At 31.9% G+C, this 19,404-nt stretch overlaps 1 protein-coding gene across 1 annotated transcript in view; it reads left to right on the forward strand.

The window, feature by feature from the left end:
- Nadk2 (NAD kinase 2, mitochondrial) overlaps positions 1 to 19,404 on the forward strand; it is a 33,565-nt gene that overhangs the window by 1,916 nt on the left and 12,245 nt on the right. Inside the window, exons 2-7 of the mRNA XM_085824158.1 lie at positions 1,942 to 2,030; positions 2,959 to 3,129; positions 6,139 to 6,222; positions 7,501 to 7,734; positions 17,366 to 17,517; positions 17,694 to 17,834. Of these exons, the coding sequence (XP_085680284.1) occupies positions 1,942 to 2,030; positions 2,959 to 3,129; positions 6,139 to 6,222; positions 7,501 to 7,734; positions 17,366 to 17,517; positions 17,694 to 17,834 (871 nt within the window). The remainder of the gene's footprint in view (positions 1 to 1,941; positions 2,031 to 2,958; positions 3,130 to 6,138; positions 6,223 to 7,500; positions 7,735 to 17,365; positions 17,518 to 17,693; positions 17,835 to 19,404) is intronic.

Consider the following 19,404-nt stretch of genomic DNA (forward strand, 5'->3'; position numbering starts at 1 on the left):
TGCCTTGACTTTGTCTGGTTTCATTTCAAAAATATCGGTCCATATTTTTCTATTTCGTTGATCTATTTTTGTTCAAAAAAATCAGGAAGCTAAAACCAAGTTAAAAATATGGTAACCAGAAATGGGAGTTCGTCACCAAAATTGAACAAAATTTGTTGCCAATCGAAAGGGCACCCAATTCTACATTAGATCCTAGGAATTTACGTGTATCTTCAGCCAAATGAATTAACTTCAGGTGATTCAATAAAATACGGATGCTTCCCTTCTTACCAAAAAGTAATGGGCCGAATGGTGTTCATATATTTTAATGTCCTATCCATATCTTCCAATGATGTCCATGAGATAAGAGCTATAAATGCAATCAAATAAACAATTAAAAATGCTAAAACAAATAAATTATACAAAATCATGCTTTGCTTCATCTCTTCCTTTTTTAAGTGGTGCATTCTAAACCATATGTAAGCCTCCCCAACAAGGTAAACAAGTAACCCAAGGATGCTTACTCAAAGCTTAAAGGTACGAGTAGAATTTAAGCTTTGGGGGAAAAATATATTTCAGAGTTTCCCTTGGCAAAAATTGGGGAATTTTTTGGCCCCATTACTGTTTACATGCAATGCCCTCCTATGTAAAATGGTGTGCAAAATATAATGCAATATAACATAATTAAAACATAAAAAAAAAATTATAATCACAATAAACTGTGTTTTAAAGTGAAATAAAGCGGGGAAATAGCATAAAAATTGAAATACATGTTATCTAATCTGTGCAGTACAAAGAGGAAATATTGACTTACCTTATTTAGAAATTTCTGTGTCTTTGGTGTGTGGCACACAGAATTCCTTAACCGCATCCAAAAACTGTTTAAAATTATCTGAACTAGAGTCTGATATTGCCATCGCTACATAAACTCTCAAAAATATCTTCTGTAGTGCTGGACTGTCGGTAACATTTCTTTTGAAAATTCCTTTTTATTACACCCGACATGCCTTTGGTAGTGTTGATATGAGCTCTGGTTTCTATATCCTTAAATGTCACTGTATGATTTATTGAGAGGTGAGCGAAGCTATTTAAACTTTCACTTACACACCAGTCAATCGATTCTTTCTTTCTTATTTGTTCCAAATGATATAGAAACTTCAGGTTAATCGTATCACAGGCAGCCATTTTACTGGGTAAAGAAAAAAATTAACAGTGGGCTTGCTAACCGACATCTGATGCAAAAATAAGCCCTGAGAAATATTTTGTCAACTATCAAAATCAACACGCTCACCCATTGCAACCAATTACATTATAATAGGGTCTAACCAATCACGTCATGCTAGGGTTTCCAAAACATACACAAACAGAAAGATATTCAACTTGCCATAATTGAAACAACAAGGTGATAATCCAAGACATAGCATAAAATATAGACTCTCCAAGCTTTGTTATAATTAATAAACATATATTTGTTTGTTAATATGTAAATTTATATTTAATAAGCATAATTAAGAAAGTGCTTCTGTTGATTTTACTGTATATATATTGTATATATCTAAATTTAAAATTTTCGGCGTTTTTTGGTCCATTAATTTTTTATTTACACCTTGGCTATGCTTTATATTGAGTTTTTATTATAGTTTGAAATTACCAATCTGAGGCATCTACTCTTGAATTCATGAAATCTCTCCTTCAAGGAGAGACATTTTCCACTGAGATTAATAAATTTTCAGTGTCACTATGACTTGTTTTATCAACTTAATTTTTTGTTTGTTAACAATGTTATTTCTTTCTTAAGAAACCTTTTTTGAAATTATTTCTTTACAAGATTTTTATTAAATGTAAATTTACCTTATTGTTTTGTATATTTATTGATATTCATTTGTGCTTTTAATGTTGTGTGATTCAGTTACATAAAGTTTATTTTATTTACTTATTAGTATTTTTCTATTGTAACTTCAGTTAGAAGACAGAGGTTCTGATTACAAAAATCTACTTCAACATCACCAGATTCATTCAAGTAATCGAGATCTAGTTGTAAAGACATTGCAGTGAGTATTTAAGTGCATATATCTAAATTTAATGAATGTAATGTGGCAATTATCAAATTTAAAATAAGAATTTAATATATGTAAACAAAGTTGTTAAGATTTTGAAATTAATCATATGAAATTTACAGGTTATTTGTAAAAGTTGGCAACAAGTTTTATTTCCATAAATATTAACATACCCATCTAATTTCTATTTCAAAGTACCTTAAAAATTAGGTTACAAATGGTTAAAAATGAGAGGAATACAGGAACTTCCCCTATCCCTGACTGAGTGTAAGAAATTTCATAATACAGTACAAAATCTGAAATCCGGACTCGTTGGGACTTTGGCAATTATGGATTTGGGATTTTTCCGGTTATTAGATCATGAGTTTAAATCTAGTAAGATAGCATGTAGAAATTATAAAATTAAAAATATGAAATCGGGATTTATGAAATAAGGAAGTATTTATGATCTAAAGGGTATCAAAATTTATATATATATATATATATATATATATATAAAAAAAGTAATATTTGTTTACCTTATTAAACATTTCTTTCAATGTAAGTTGTATAAGTTGCTTCGTCTTTTGTGCTAATACTTTCTCTTGAATTCTGTAGACGGACATAATCTCTTGTTTAGTTACATTGCTGAAGTCCTGTAACTGCTGTTTCGAGAATTCCGATTAATTTGTTAATCAAAATTTTCTTGTTTTCTGTAACTTCTGTGTCACTTTCTTCACTATTGGTAGCGGTACTTTCTGGATCTACAACCGTACTACAGAACATTTTATAAAGATCCTACTATGTACATGTATTTAAAAAAGTTGTTCTATTATAGAAAAGCTTAGGGGAACATTTTGAATTGTGTATTAAAATGCTATGAGATATTTCTATTAAAAATAGTTTCTAAATTATATAATTTTCTTTTTTTTTATTTTTGTAGGGAGAATGGCATTGAAGCAAAAGTTGTAAATCGATTTGAATATACAGATGCTAATATTGACTGGGCTGATGTAATCGTTACTACTGGGGGTGATGGTACTTTTTTAATGGCTGCTAGTAAAATAAGAAGTAATGTGAAACCACTTATTGGAATTAATAGTGATCCCACTAGGTAACTATATGTACTGATCTATGCATGCTATCTTTTTGTACAGAGTATCAATGTACACTGCGCAAAAAAAAGGGGGGGCGTTCTGTATCTCATGTTCTACTGGACTGATTCACGAAATTCATCTTTCGTTTTTCATGTCTCGAAAGCGCGACTTAAGATATGTATTAGATTTATAGGTAGCATTGTTCTATAGGTATTTTGACACAAATTGGACTTTTCCTCAACTGACATGCCAATTTTTATCCACATTTCAATTCTACAATTCAAGTCATGACAAACTGCAAAGTTTTGTAAAAATCACACAAGTAGTTTTTAAAAAATTAGCTCTGAAAACTTCAACTCCTTAATGTTAATTGAATTTGATATATATTTATTAATATCTCTTTTTTTTTTTTTTTTTTGAACTTCTCTTATATGCATCCTCAAGTTGCCAAATTTCTTGCTAAACATTTTTGGCGAGAAACTCCATGGTGCCATATTATTATCTAAATGGTCTACATTTCGAACTTTAAGCCTAAAATGTTTCCAAAAATGTGGTTTTTGCACATGTGAAAACTTCGTTTTTAACATACAATTTAAGCTAAATATCCGAAACAAAAACAAAAAACTTTGATAGCAAAAATGTAAAGTTTCTAACCAAAAATATTTGACAAGAATCCATATACACAAAATTAAAAATATGAAATTGGGGTTTATGAAATAATGAAGTATTTGTGATCTAAAGGGTATCAAAATTTACAAAAAAAAAAAAAAAAAGCTTAATATTTATTTTTTTACTTTATTAAGCATTTCTTTGATATGTTTTAACTTGAAAAAACATCTACAAATTGCACAATTTTGGCAGCGAAAGAATCTATGAAATACGCACACCTCGCTTTAATAAATTAACATAACAATAAATTTCAAAGAATACCATATACTAGTGTTCTGTTTCAACTTTAAAAAACATCTATGAATTGCACAATCTAGGCACTACGCACTAATCAACAAAATAAGCTAAAATAACTAAAATAAATTTCAAACAATTAAAAAAAAAACAATAACAACAGAAATTCGTACTAAAAAAACAATGAACATAACATTCTACAAAATAAGAACAAGAATAAAATAAAATGCACTTACCAAGAATGAATGCTTTTTCGAACAGCAGAAATACCAATTTCATGCGGTTTTATACATGCTGCCATAAAAACACTATCGTATTTATATGACAGCCGGACACACTATCCAGAAAATTCATACTGTGGTTCATAAATAAAAGTTCAAAACCTACTTTTCCTAAATCCTTGTAAGATTTCCAGCCATCCAAACAAATAGTTGTACAAGGCTCAATCCATTCTTTAATACACTGCATCAGCGTTTCCTTACTTCTACCATGCACAGCTACTAAAAATAATCTCCCAGACCCTCTTGCAAACACGTCTCTCATTGCAACATAGGCCATTTCAAAACATGCACTACACGAACCAACGAGCAATTAAAACACTCCAGCAAAAGAGTATTCAACATCAAAAGGGTTGCCATACAATAGGAAATCGCGCCAAAAACCAGTGCAGAACACATATTGCCACATTTGGTGATCTTAGGACGCATATAAGAATAGAGCTCTTTTTTTTTTATTAAACTTACTTGATTCGTTCTTCTAGAATTCCAAATTTAGGTTCATTCATTACAAATAAAATTCGCCTATTTTTTGATTTATTTTTTAAATTTGTATTTTTATAAATTTTTCAAAAAAATTTTGAATTACAACCTATTAAATTTTTACCACCATCTTAAAATAGATGTATTCTTAAGCATAACTACCAAAAATTAGAGCTTTTTATTCAAAATTTCCTAAGATATAGGTGAATTTACATATTGACACATTTTGAAATTTGGTATATTTATTATAAGGTATAAAAGCGCTAAATGTGGTTTACTCACTTTGTCAAAATTATTTGAAATAATGAACGATGACTTTTTTGAACTTGTTTACAATTAAAAAAAGGAAAGGAAAATAGGATGCTATAAGTTAATAAGTTCAAGTGAATTACTCTTGGTGCAAACCGAAAAAAAATACACCAAGGTAAATTTTTAATATCTCTGTAAATTTTGCACCAAATTTTACAAAATTTAATATTTAGGCATTTTAATTGTAGAATCAAAATATGAAAAAAAATTGGCATGTCATTTCAAAAAAAGTCCGATTTTGTGTCAAAATACCTATGTTAAAAATACTGCTATATATAAATCTAATATATATCCTAACTCACACTTTTGAGACATGAAAAATGCAATTTGAATTTTGTCAATCATCTCAGTTGAATGGAGATATAGAACTGTCTTTGTGTGTGTGTTTGCCATGTACCTACTTGTATGACTTATGTTGTAAATAGCTATAGTGTGAAATTTTAATTTTCTTTTTACCTGAGTGAAATGTAATCTATTCTAATGGATTAATAATATTTGTGTTTCTCTTTTATCAATAAATGATTTTTATCATGTTTTGAATTTATGTTGTAATAATTTTTCTGTGTGAATTATGAGGAGTAATAGAGGGGCATCTTAAATTGCTATACATATTAAGTTAAACTAGTGATTGTGACATAGGTTCTTCATCTTCAGAAGCAAAACAAAATTTGGCTTAGTTATTTTTTGTTTCTGGGAAAAAAGGGCGTACCAGTTCAAAAGTGATATATTTTTGTGTAACATGTTTCTCTTTTATCAATAAATGATTTTTATCATGTTTTGAATTTATGTTGTAATAATTTTTCTTTGCGAATTATGAGGAATAATAGAAGGGCATCTTAAATTGGTATACATTTTAAGTAAAATTAGTGATTGTGACAGGTTCTTCATCTTCAGAAGCAAAATAAAAATTGGCTTATTTTTTGTTCCTTGGAAAGAAGGGCTTACCAGTTCAAAAGTGATATATTTTTGTGTAACATCTGTGCTAGGTTTTTGCCTAATTTTCCACTGGTTTGTATATCTTGCATATAATTTTTTTTGTATATTTTATTTCTCTAGGTCTTTGGGATATTTGTGCCTTCCATCTTATTATACAGAGAATTTTCCTGAAGCATTAAATAGGTTACGGAATGGGAATTTTAGGTATGCATTTTAGTAATTTGAGAGAACTGTATAAAGATTAAATTCTTACATGTGTTGTCTAAAATTTTGTATCAAAAAAATTTATTTTTTCTTTGAGGAACTGACCATTAAGTTCTTAACTATATTTACTGCTTATGTTCTATGACTGGATCATTCCAGTTTTCTGGAATTTAAATGTACAAGCCTTTACTTAATCTTTATTTAATATATTAAGGTATTTTTATAAGCTACTGTAATTTATTTTTCATCTCTTTTGCATGTACAGTTCTAAATTATGTTGAAATTTTAAACTTTTATAAATATTAACAATAAAATACAATTTATAATTGTAATTGTTATTATTAAATCTTAAGTCATTTTTCCGGAAAATATTTTGGTACTTTTCTGTTAACAAGCACTATTTAGCACCAAACACTGTAATGATATCTAACTAGATGGTGGAAACCCTAACAATACATAAAAAGAATAATTATTTTATATATGTAATGAATGTAATATGTAATGTTTAATGTGTGCAATGCCAAATTTGTGCAATTTTCTGATGTTTTTGCTTAAAAAATATTGGAGAAATGCATAAATTCAGCATAGTACATTTAACATTATATGTGTACATTCATTGCACAGCTATTCATGACGATAATGCTAAAAGGTATTTCCTCCTCCTTTCTGCATCTCTTTGTGGTGCAATTTGAAGCATACTTGGCATGTATTCGAGAGGTCCAGGTTCGAGTCTTCATGAGGGCATTGCTCATTTTTCATGTCTTCTGCTCCATAATAACCAAATGACTCTACAACATAAATAGGCTACCACATTTGGTGATTGGTGAAAGTATTGATATTTTTTTATATTTTTGCACTCAAAATTTAGGAACGATTATTTTACTTGAGAATAAAATGTACCATGTTTGTCACTAATTGAAAAAATTCCACTATTGGTAATTTGCTATTACCAGTAGTGGAATTTAATAATTAATGAAGCTATTAATTTTTTTATTTTAAAATATTTGTTTTGTTTATTAGTGCAGGTGATATTTTCATAACTTGATTTTGAGAATAATTTTAGGAAATGTATATTACTGTTAAAACATTTTATTTTTCTAATGTATTATTACATTGAATTAATTACAGAAAATTCAATGTTTTCTTTATGTTTGTCATTGTAAAACATGTTTATATAAAGGAAAAATTGTTATAAATTTTAATGTATGGTTCATGCATTCCAAGATTCATGTACAAATATTATTGTTTGCATAAACTAACATATATGTTGTTATGTAGGTGGATGTATCGGCAAAGAATCAGAGTTACGTTAACTGGTGAGCATGCATTTGACCCACCAGTAGAGTTGCATGATCAGCAATTACAGTATCCTGAATATCGCTTTCTAGATTGTGTAGAAGGGCACCATAAAACAAACTCTCCGAAAGTGCCTAAACTGGAACCAAAAATTAAGCATGAATTACCTGTTAGAGCTTTAAATGAAGTTTTTATTGGAGAATCTTTATCTTCAAGGTAAGAAGATTTGGGTATTTATTTTTTTGTAACAGCCTTGGCAACAGAAAATGGCATTGGCATAGTTTGGGATTAAGCAAGCATGATTTGTTGCTATATTATAAACATCCACAAAAATGAAATTAATTCAGTTTAATGAGAAATCATTATGTCATTCAATTTCTATGCAGCACGAGGTATTTAACATAAGTTTGTATTTGTTATATCATTTAATGCAATTTGTCAACAGTTTATTTTAAATAACATAATTCAACAGAAATTATTTAATTTTTCCATATTTAATACAATTATGTAAGCAGTTTACTTAAAATAATATATGTAAACATGCTGGAAAAATTCTGTTTATTATTTTACTTAATCTAATTTTGTTAGCAGTTTATTAAAGAAACATTATATTTAAACATATGAGAAAATTTAAATTTTCCTGACTCTTTCTGTAGTCACAGTTAAGCAACTGCTGTTAATAATGCCTCAAACATTAACTATAGCTTCTTTGCCATTAACGAAGCATTGGAAATATTAAGCATACTGAGTATTTTAAAATAAAAAACCTCTGTATTGACACAATGTAATTATCAAAAATCAGTTATGTTAAACGCTTTACTCTTGCACATACACAGATCAGTAACTATTTGTTTCTCGCCAAGGCTGTTGCCAAAGACAGGTATTAAGATTTGTTCTTGAATCTGTTTTTGATCAGTTGTATATAAATTTCTAAGTTGCATAACCATTCCTCTATTTTTTTTAACATTTTGGGAATATATTTTTGTTATTACTAAAAGCTGAACTAATAATTTATGACATGGCTTATCAGATGACCACGTAGTATGATATTTTAATTGATTTGTTGAATCATTTACGAAGATTAATGTTCGTATGAGTTACTTTCTGTGACCATTTAAAGTAGCATTAAAAATTTTATGTTTGCTTGTGAATCCTTAGATACTGATGTTAGCTCATTTAAACTCTACCTAAAATCAATAAACAAAATTTACCATAAAATGATTTTTTAATATTGAAACTGCTGCAAAAAATACAAAATACGTTTAAAAATTTTGCCATCAAATATTTCATGTTAAAACAGTAGCATAAAATACCATCATTGAAGAATAGATATGATTTTACACCATCAGAAAATAAACATAGGAATTCTTCCAATTTTTCATTGCATCTTTCTCAGTAGATCTTTTTATCTCATAACTTTTAATTTTAGCCTTTGCAAAGGAAAATTGCCAAGTGAAATGTTTCCCAACAATAAATGAAAATTATTTTATTAATGAAACTTAAATTGTGCAAATTTAGTGCCATACGCTTTTAGTGATTATGATATTAGTGCCATACCCTTATAGCCATATAGTGATTTTGAACATAATTTTTCTCATTAAATAGTATTTAATCCGAGTTTTCTGAATCTACTAGTCATTTGTAGAACTTTTTCTGAAGATACAATCAGTGTTTATTTGATTAATATTTGTATTTAATTTTTTACACCACTATTCATTACATTACTATTCTGTGCAATAATATATACATTGATTATTAATTTTGTATTCACAGAGTTTTACAGTCCCTTGATTAATAAAAGCTTTCTTTCCTTAGATTTTTCTTAAGTGTATGAAAATTACAAAATGAGATTAGCAAAAGAATTATTGAGAATATTTAATTGACTGTTAATATATTTTATATCAGAATCATGTTATGAATAGTTCAGTAAACTGAATCATACATTGTGAATTTAGGTCAGTTAGGAGTTCTTGAGCATGAAAATCTTTCATAAACTTCCAGTTTTCATACTTCAAGATTGGCTGCTGTGACGTAGTAATTTTTGTTTCGAGCAAATTGTTAAAGCACACAAAATAAACTCTTGAGTGCTAAAATTTGAAATATCAAAAATAATTTAATGCATCTTTTTAACATCTCAGTAAAATAACTGCAGTTTGGATGGAAAGATTTTTTTTAAAGAAGTCAATCATTTTGAATATTACAGTAGGAGACTTCTGGTTTTTTATAACATCTCATAGTTTTTTATTTTCAATTTTTACTAATGAAAGTGTTTTTCAGCAATAAATGAATTTTAAATTGTTCAAATTTCATTTCTCTTTTCCTAGTGATTTTCAATTTTTTTTAAATAAATTTTATTGAATCTTATTTACATTAATCTACTATGGATGTTTGTGGAACTTTATATGAAGATTCAAGTGATGTTTAATCTGTATAAATTTGTATTTAATTTTGTTTGTCATTGATATATTGTGCACTCAGGTAGTAGTATATACATTAATTATTTAATTTTCATAATGTTAAGTACTTTGGTAAATTAAAGCAATCCTTCCCTATTCAGGATTTTTTTAGCATAAAAGTGTAAGAAAAAAGCAAAGTGAAATTAGCTTAAAAATGTAAAATATGGAACATGTATTTAAATATTAATGTATTTTACAATAGAATCAACCCCTCAGGGGCTCACTTTTGTGAGTATGGGTGTGGCAATCCCAAGGTACCTTAGCCCTTCAGGAGATCATTATCTTGATGAGACGGGTGTCACGATCCTGGAACCCCAGTGATCTTTCCTTGTTTCCCTCTCCTCTGAGCTGAAAATTTATTCCTTCCCTTTTCTTCTCTTGTGGTTTTTCTCTTCGGAGGTAGGGGGCTTGTCATGAGAACTAGAACAACCCTTGTCTCTAGTTCTCAAGAGGCAAGAAAACTGCCAATGTATTTGCCATGTATGGAGACCCATGTTGCTGAAAGGAGGGTCCTGGTAGTTGAGGGGCGAGGTACTGTCCTCAACACACTGCTTTGGCCTCTGCTTCAGCTAAACAGGAGACACTTTGTCGTCCTCATGGGTGTCAATCGGCTGGTCACTAATCCTTGTGTCAGTCGCTTGGGGATAAACTCTCGAGAGTACCTGCTTTTGGGAAAGCCGAATGTGGGGGCTTCAGTTTGCGTATAGGTCTGGCTAGCCCTAACATGGTATTCTGTGTTCCCTTGTTAGACTTTGTGGTGGGCAGGGCGGTCGGACCCAAATCTTTCTATTTTAATCATGGTTTCTATGTTTCATATTAAATCAAATGAAAACAACCAAAGTATTGAGATTATTGATAAATCTCTTAGTAAGAAAATTCGTACTGATACAAATGCCAAGGAAACTACTGAGAATCCACTCTTCCTTGTTATCTCGAGTCCCTCTGGCAAACTGCAAAAGATGTCCACTTTCCTAGTAAGCAAATATATCCATTCGTACATAGGTGAGCCAAGGAACATAAAGCCTCTCTGTTCAGGAGACCTGCTTATAGAATACTGTGTCGGGTACCCACTCTGCTTAACTTTCACGACAAACCAAACTTGAACAGGTAACTATAACTATGTCAGCGCACAAAACACTTAATTCCTGTAGAGGTGGGATCTCTGAAATTGACCTTCTGTTTATTTCAGAAGAAGAGTTTGTTTCCGATCTTGCGGGTCAAAATGTTTGTGGTGCTAGGCGGATCAAGATGCGAAAGGAAGGCCATTTGATTGACACTAAACACATTATCCTGACCTGCCAAAGAATATAAAGGCTGGGTATCTTAATTGTCCCGTAAGACCTTATATTCCCAATCCCATGCGATGCTTCTAATGCCAGCACTTTGGTCACTCTAAGACATCCTGTCATGGCAACCTTATGTGCACCAGATGCTCGATGTTTGGGCATGATAAAACATTGCTGTGCCATTGTCTGTAAATTGCAAGTTTGAACACCCAGCATTTTCTCGCTCTTGTCCTAAATTAAAATTTGAAAAGGAAGTTCAGGCAACAAAAATAACTAAAAATGTATCTTATGCTGAAGCCAGGAAAATAGCAGAAAGATCACAAGTGCACCCAAATTTGTCTTTTGCCACGAGATCAGTTGCCATCCAAACATCTTTCTTTTCATCAGCAAAAAGCCAAGAGCCTCCAATTAGTAATAGAAACAAGAAAAACTCACGTCACACAATCCAGAAAAAAGAAATAGTAACTCAAAAAAATTCAGAGATAACCTACAAAATACAGCTAATAAAAACTGAAATCTGAGCAATAGGTCAATTGAGGATTTTATCTCTGATACTCTGGACTTGGATAATATGGAAGTAGAAGAGGGAATGGAAATTCCATAACACCTCCTTCCTCGAAAGACAAAAAAGCAGCACCGGAAAAATAAATATGAAACGTAATGGCCATCCTTATTTCTTGGAATTATCGCGGTTTCCATCAACATCTTGATAACATCAAAGACTTGATGAGTTTGCATCATCCTTTGGTTTTGACACTGCAGAAAACTCTCCTAAAACCAGGAAAACAAACTAAACATTGAAGGTTTCCAATTTTTAGGAAAGGCTATCTAATAGGTGAATGTGCCAGTGGAGGTGTAAGTCTCCTTGCCTCACTAGACTACTCAAGCAGTTAACTTCCACTACAAGCCTCCAAGATGTTGCCATCCAAATAAAAGGACCTTGGTTTCATTTGTTCGGTTTATTTGCCACCAAAGGTCCACATTGATCAAAGGAATTTGGATAGTCTAATAGAGCCTTTTTAATTTGGATAGCCTGAACCTTTTGTCATAATAGGCAACTTTAACAGCCATAGTTTGCTTTAGGAGAACAAGGATACTAATCCTCAAGGTTGACAAATCGAGATAAGGATTGAAGATTATTCTCTTTGTCTCCTCAATAATGGAGAAGTTACTTCCATGAGCCTACAAGGACTTTTCATGCTCTTGATCTTGACATCTGTTCACCATCTCTTTTACCCTTTTACACCTTTCACATTTGGGAATGATCTTTATAACAGTGATTATTTTTCTCTTTTAGTCTCTCTCGTATAAGAAGGTGTAAATCTATGTCAAAACCTCCTCGATTTATACTGGGAGAGGGCAGATTGGCATCACTCCTCATATCTTGCAGAGTTCACAGAAGAGATGGTAAAAGATGTGTGAATCGATGGTGCAGTGAAAGCAGTTACTGATAAAATAAAATAATGCAGCCTCTATATTGATGACATCAGAAATGATACAAAAATATTCAAAACTATGGTGGAACCGTGAGTGTCAAGAAACCCTTAAAACAACAGAGAAAAGCTTGGGGAATTTTTCGTAGGTACCCCACTTTGTCAAACCTCATTGCCTTCAAAAAAGCGAAAGTTAAGTGCAAGAAAAGTACGACGAAAGAGCCAGAAGGATTCATGGATACACCAAGTGTCATCAATAACATCCTCTACTTCGAGTAAAAAGGTATGGGAGAGAGTTAGGAAAGGATGCAGTATGTATAATGATCACACACTTTCCATCTTGAAAAATGGTGGCCAGGTACTCTTAGCACTACACAAGAAATTACAAATGTTGTTGGGGAGACCTTTGCGGCTGTTTCTAGCAGCAGCAACTATCTGTCAGCATTTCTTTCTGTGAAGAAATACTCAGAGAGAGCTCGTGTATCCTTAAATTCTAGTAACTAAGCCTCATAGTAAAGATTTTACTATCCTTGATCTAAAGAGTCTTGTTTCAGACTCATGGGTCTAGTCTGGATCCAGATGGTGTCAGCTGTGGAAATGCTGAAGCGTCTTTCCTCTACGGCATTGTTCACCCTTCTCTCTCTTTACAATAGAGTGTGGAAGGAGTACTTTTTCCCAGTTTGTGGAAAAAAGCTGTTGTCATTCCCATAGCTAAACCAGGAAAGACCTGTAGAATCCCTCTAATTATTGGCCACATTTGTAAGTTGTTTGGAAAAATGGTGAATTGTCGCTTAGTCTACTACCTAGAAAAAAAACAATGTAATCTCCCCATACCAAAGTGGTTTCCATAAAGGTAAATCTACGACTGACAATATTCTCATGTTGGAGACCTCCATTTGTCAAGGAATCACCTTGTGTCTGTGTGCTTTGACTTAGAGAAAGCGTATGACAAGGTCTGGAGGTATGGCATTTTACGAGATCTTCATGCCTGTGGCTTGCGTGAGAATTTACCGATTTTCATGCAAAATTTTTTTAGGGCTGGGACATTTCAAGTGAGGATTGGCTCTGTTTTTCTCAGATGTATTCGAACAAGAAGAGAGTTTGCCTCAGGGTTGCATTTTAAGTGTTACTTTATTTAGTTTAAAAATAAATGCTATTTTAAATTAACTTCCCCCTACTGTGTCATGTGGATCATATGTGGATGTCCTCTAAATAAATTGTCGTGATGCAGATATGAGATTTGTGGAGAGACAGTTGCAGATCACTCTTAACAAGATTGAGAAATGGTCAGAAAAACATAGGTATAACTTTTCAAAGCAAAAGACTGTCTGCAAAGCGAAATTTGCATCCCAAGCTGGAGCTTCACATTCAAAATTCATCGATTCCTGTCGTACCAGAAGTCAAGTTTTTAAGAGTGATGCTTGACTAAAAGTTGACCTTCATTCCCTATGTTCTGTACTTGAGGAAGAAGTATTTCAAAACACTAAATATTTTAAAAGTCTTGGCGAACACCTCCTGGGGTGCCGAGCGAGAATCAATGCATTGCATTTATAGAGCTCCTGTATGCTCTAGACTGGACTATAGTTTGACACGGTCTTCAATTTTTATTGAAGCTAGATCCTGTGCACCATCAGGCCTTGAAGATTTGTTCTGGAGCCTTCAGAATATCTCCAGCTCAAAGCCTGTATGTTGTCTCTTATGAATCACCACTCTTGTTAAGATGCGAGCAATTGTCCCTTCAATATCTTGTTTTATCTATATCTAGATGTTGTTGAAGGTTTATTATCTATCCATCCTTGTAAAGTTCTGCTTGATGACATGTGTGACCCCTTATTTGAAGCGCAACCCTCCTGTATTTCTACCTTCTCCTCATGGGTCTGTTCATTAGACAGACATGGAAACATTCCATGTCTGACTTAAATATCCAGCTAGTAAAGCATTTTGAAATACCACCTTGGGAAAATGTACAGATTCGCAGCCTTGATGTTTTCGTCCATCTGGATAAAAAAAAGCACTAATGAGATCATGTATCAACAACTTTCCTTAGAACATAGACAAAGGTGCATTACTTATATTCCTCTATATACAGATGGATCGAAAGCAATCTGTCATGTTGGAATGTTTTTCGTAATTGAAAATCATAAGGTGAGAAGATGGCTAAATGATAATTGTTCATTCCTGACATCTGAATTGACTGCAGTTTATTATAATGTTTTATCTATATCTAGATATTGTTGAAGGTTTATTATCTATTCTTACTCATTTAGTGCTCTGAAGGCTTTAGAAACATTCTCTGACACGCAGAATCCGCTTATAGTTGAAATTTTAAAGTTGAATAAAAACTTGAGTAGATTCAAAATTCCTTATTGCTGGGTTCCCGGACATGTAGGAATAAAAGGTAATGAGTTGGCAGATATTACAGCCAAAGCTGCTGTTGAGGAATCTAGTCAACTCATTCCACTCAGAGATATCAGCAAGACCATCAAGCAGAAAATTTTAGATAAATGGCAAGAAATCTGGGATGCACAATTAAATAATAAGCTAAGAAGCATGAAGCCTAGAGTGCAATTTTGCGAAAGTACTCAACTGAAGAAGTACTCTTGACTTGTATTCGAATAGGCCACTCCCGAATCATGAACAATTATCTTCTCAAAGCAGAGAGTGAGCCAATTTGTCCCTGCTGTGATAACATTTTATCTGTGTGTCATTTTTTAATAGAGTGTCGGAATTTTAATAGACTAAGACTAAAGCATTTTAACAAGTGTGACTTGCCTCTTGACCATTTAATCGGAAAAGAGGCCAGTAATGATTTATTTCTATACCTGAAAGAAATGGGTTTTTATTATTTAATTTGATTTAGCTTTGAGTATAGTGTAATTTTAATGTGTTTCATATCTTTTGCTGAGTTTTAATTCCTATTCATATTAGTGTTCACCATTTTTTTATTTCATGTAGATTTTATAACTTCACTATTTGTTGTTTTATAAAGTTTATTTGGGATGAAAGCTATCTTTTTATAAGCTACCGTGTGTTTGGCGCATATAACCTTTCTGGTTATGCACCATTAACTCAACCACCACCACAATCAAATTATAGTAATAAACCTGAATTGTGTTATAAAGCAAATTTAAGTCAACTTGGAGTTAATAAGAAATTGTGGTACTGCACACGGTAAAAACCTACTGCAAAGTTTCAATTTTTCATCTTTCATAGTTGGCAGTTATGAAATTAACATCTGGTGCTTGTGACATTATATAGTGGGCATGCATTGTTCGTGTACAGGTTAGCTGATGGTATCTAACATCTTATGACAGTTGCTAATTCTCACAAAACTCCAGGTATCTAAAAATCTGGTTACGTTTAGCAACCTATTCAATATCAGTGTTAAATATGTATCACTGCAAATGATCACAGTTCGCCACTTTTGTGTGCCGAGTGTTTTTTCTGAGAAGTTTTGCCTAATAACACTTTACACTGCTTTTTATGTGTTTTTGCTCTGTCTTTATGTCTGTTCTATCTCCTTTGGGTATTGCCTGGTTGTGCTTTGTGAATATAGTTCATATCAGTGTTCTCTAACTTCCCTCAAAGTTTGTATCTGAGATACTCTGCATGTCTAGTCACATTTCAAAGTGTTCTTTTCATAAGCAAATGCATGTATAAATCAGTACAGTACAAAGTCTTTAATCCTGACTCGTCGGGACTTCAGCGATTCCGTATTAGGGTTTTTTCCGGATTATAGATCATCAATTTAAATTTGGTAGGATGGCATGCAGAAATTATAAAATAAAAAATATGAAACCATAATTTATGAAATAAAGAGCAATTATGATCTAAAGGGTATCAAAATTTACAAAAAAAAAAGCTTAATATTTATTTGTTTACTTTATTAAACATTTCTTTCAACGCGCGCATGCGTAAAGCATACATTACACATAGTCGAAATTATAAAATTGCAACCAGAAAACTATTTGATGTGTATTCATGATATTTATAATGACGAGGAATATGATTTAAATCATATCAAAGACGGAGTACATCGAGATGAAATACTACATTTAGTAAGGAGTTATAAGCTGAATAAAATAAAAACATCTGCTCTGAAGATGAGAATAGTGCTGACAGATCAACTTTCAGTTCATTGTGCGCTGCGACGTTTCCCCCCTGCAGAGCAGCATGAAATTGATAAACAGATTTTGGAATAGTTAATGCCTTTATCCATTTTTTGCAGCAATTCCACTTTTTATTTGATGGACATCAAAACAATGTTTCGCTTTGTAGATCCTTTGGCAGCTCCAGAATCCGAAACTCTTTTTGACATAATCGAAAGTTCAAACTTAATTTTTATAAAATTGTTCCAACAGTCTGCAAAAAATAATAAGCCGGATCCAATTAGAAGATTAAATAACAATGCAATCTGCAACATTAACTGAAATAGATAATTTTAGCCTAGCTTATACCGTCTGTTATACATTAAACACGCATGCGCAGAAAGTTTGTAGCTCTGAGGTCCGGATTATAGATCATTCTGTATTATGGACGTCCGGATTAAAGACTTTGTACTGTATTCATAAAATTTATGTAATCCTTTTTATTTCGTTTTATATGAAATAATGTTTAGTCTATATTTAATTTAAAGTCCTTAATTTCATATTAAATGTCTTTTTATGTATAGAGTTTCTTATTACGAGCTTGCATTGGATTCAGCACCAAAAGAAAAATTAAAAAGCTCTGGATTGACAGTATGTACTGGCACTGGCTCAACATCCTGGTCTTTTAATATCAATAAGGTCACAGAACAGTGTGTTAAACATCTCCTAAAAATTAGTAAGTGTTTTATTCATATTTTTGGAAATTTTAAGTCAGTATTTCTTTTCAGTGGCCAGTTTCAGTTTAGGTGGAATGTATTTTTATTAAATTTTACTTTGTAATTACCAAAAATTGTTAAGTTTTTAAAAATGTAAATTAAGCATTTGTAACTTTTTTTTTTTTTTTCTTTCTAGCCTCTCAAGAAACAAAACTAGATATTCCTGTCAGTGACTCTAAACTTATATCTCAGATTACCTCAAGGTTCAATAATTCTTTGATTTTTGATCCTACAAAAGAGCTAATGGCTTATACAATTAGAGATCCCATAGTTTTTGGTAAGAATTTTTTTTTTTGCACATTTGTTAACTGTGTATATATATATATATATATTTTTTTTTTTCTGAGGTGCAGAAATAAATGATAAACTTAGCATATTGATGCATGTAAATGTCTTCCAGTGTAATCTATGCACTAGATTCTTTGAAGACCTTTGTGTCCTGTGAAGTATTGTTTCTGTATGAGATATTAATAAGTAAATCATTGTTATATTATTTTATTCCATATATATGTTTACTAGAAAGCCCGGTGGTCATATGAAATGACCTCTGTTCTAGATATTACAAATTGTAATTAAAATGATTTATGCAAAGATGTCTGCTAATTCAAACTTAATTACCCAGAGCACGCGGTGAGAACGCCTTTTTGCTTACTGCCCCACGGGGTTCCCCCCTTCTACTTGCTTAATTGCTTAAAGTAGAGTGCAATGAAGGAAGCCACTGGTAGTACACTTCTTAAGAGCCACTACTAGCTCAATAAATAAAGGTGATTTGAATAAAAAAATGTTAATTCACATGTCGAATATCTCTTTGATATGTTTGTGCACATCATTTCTTGTGTAGATCTTTCCATCATTTTTAAGCTCACCTTGCAGAGGACCCTCAATTATTTTTAATTTTCATCCATTCTTTCACGAATTCTTGAACAGGCAACATAAAGTTCACCGTGTCCAAATGCAGGCTCAGTAAAAAAATGCCAACACTCTTAAGTGTTTGGCCCTGAGACTTACTGATAGTCATAGCAAAGGCAAGTTTTACAGGAAATTGTCTATGTCTAAATTGAAATGGCAACTTCACTGCATTGGCTAGTACAGTTACGCAAGCAACCAATAAACTATCTGCGACAAACAGACACTTAAGCCACATATGCATATATATATATATATATATATATGAAGTGAAGTAACATTATCTCCTCCGAAACAGCTGGCTCCCGAGCTTAGCGAAGCACGCTGGTGGTTTTCGCAGGTCCGTGGCACGCCATTTTGACCATTCGCGTTTTCTTGGGACTTGAATTAGCCAAGATATTAATTAAAACTAATTTTTCCCTACGTTTTCCACTTTGTTGGGTTTTCCCTATTAGAGGGATTTTGCTACGTGCCAAATTCTTTTTTTTTTTTTTTTTTTAACGGCATCGATGGAACTGCGCCGAGTTGAAATTCGAGATGCGTATCCTCGGATTCCAAAAAATTCTACGAATCCATCGATATCGTTCTCATCTTCGTACTACTTTAATCAGCCAAGATATTAATTAAAAACTGTGAAAACGTGGATTTCCGCACTCGTTTTTCCGAGTGGCAACAATAAACTATCGGCGACATACACTTAAGCCGCTTATATATAAGATAAAAGACTGACAAAATGCTATATTTTCGTTTACATTTATAGATTTGTTGAAGAATTTATTTTCCTAGATTCTTTAAATATGATTTATAAAATACCTTGACATTAAATTTTTAATCTTTGATACAAGTTCTTATTTATTTATTTTATTTGTGTGTGTGTGTTGTCATTCAGAATTTTGCTGGACAGTTTCTTTACACTAGGCAGAATTACAAAGAATTTTTTA

This window comes from Stegodyphus dumicola, chromosome 9 (assembly GCF_044657685.1).
Source record: "Stegodyphus dumicola isolate Sdum_Otavi_A_Nest chromosome 9, ASM4465768v1".
NCBI classification, from domain to species: domain Eukaryota; kingdom Metazoa; phylum Arthropoda; class Arachnida; order Araneae; family Eresidae; genus Stegodyphus; species Stegodyphus dumicola.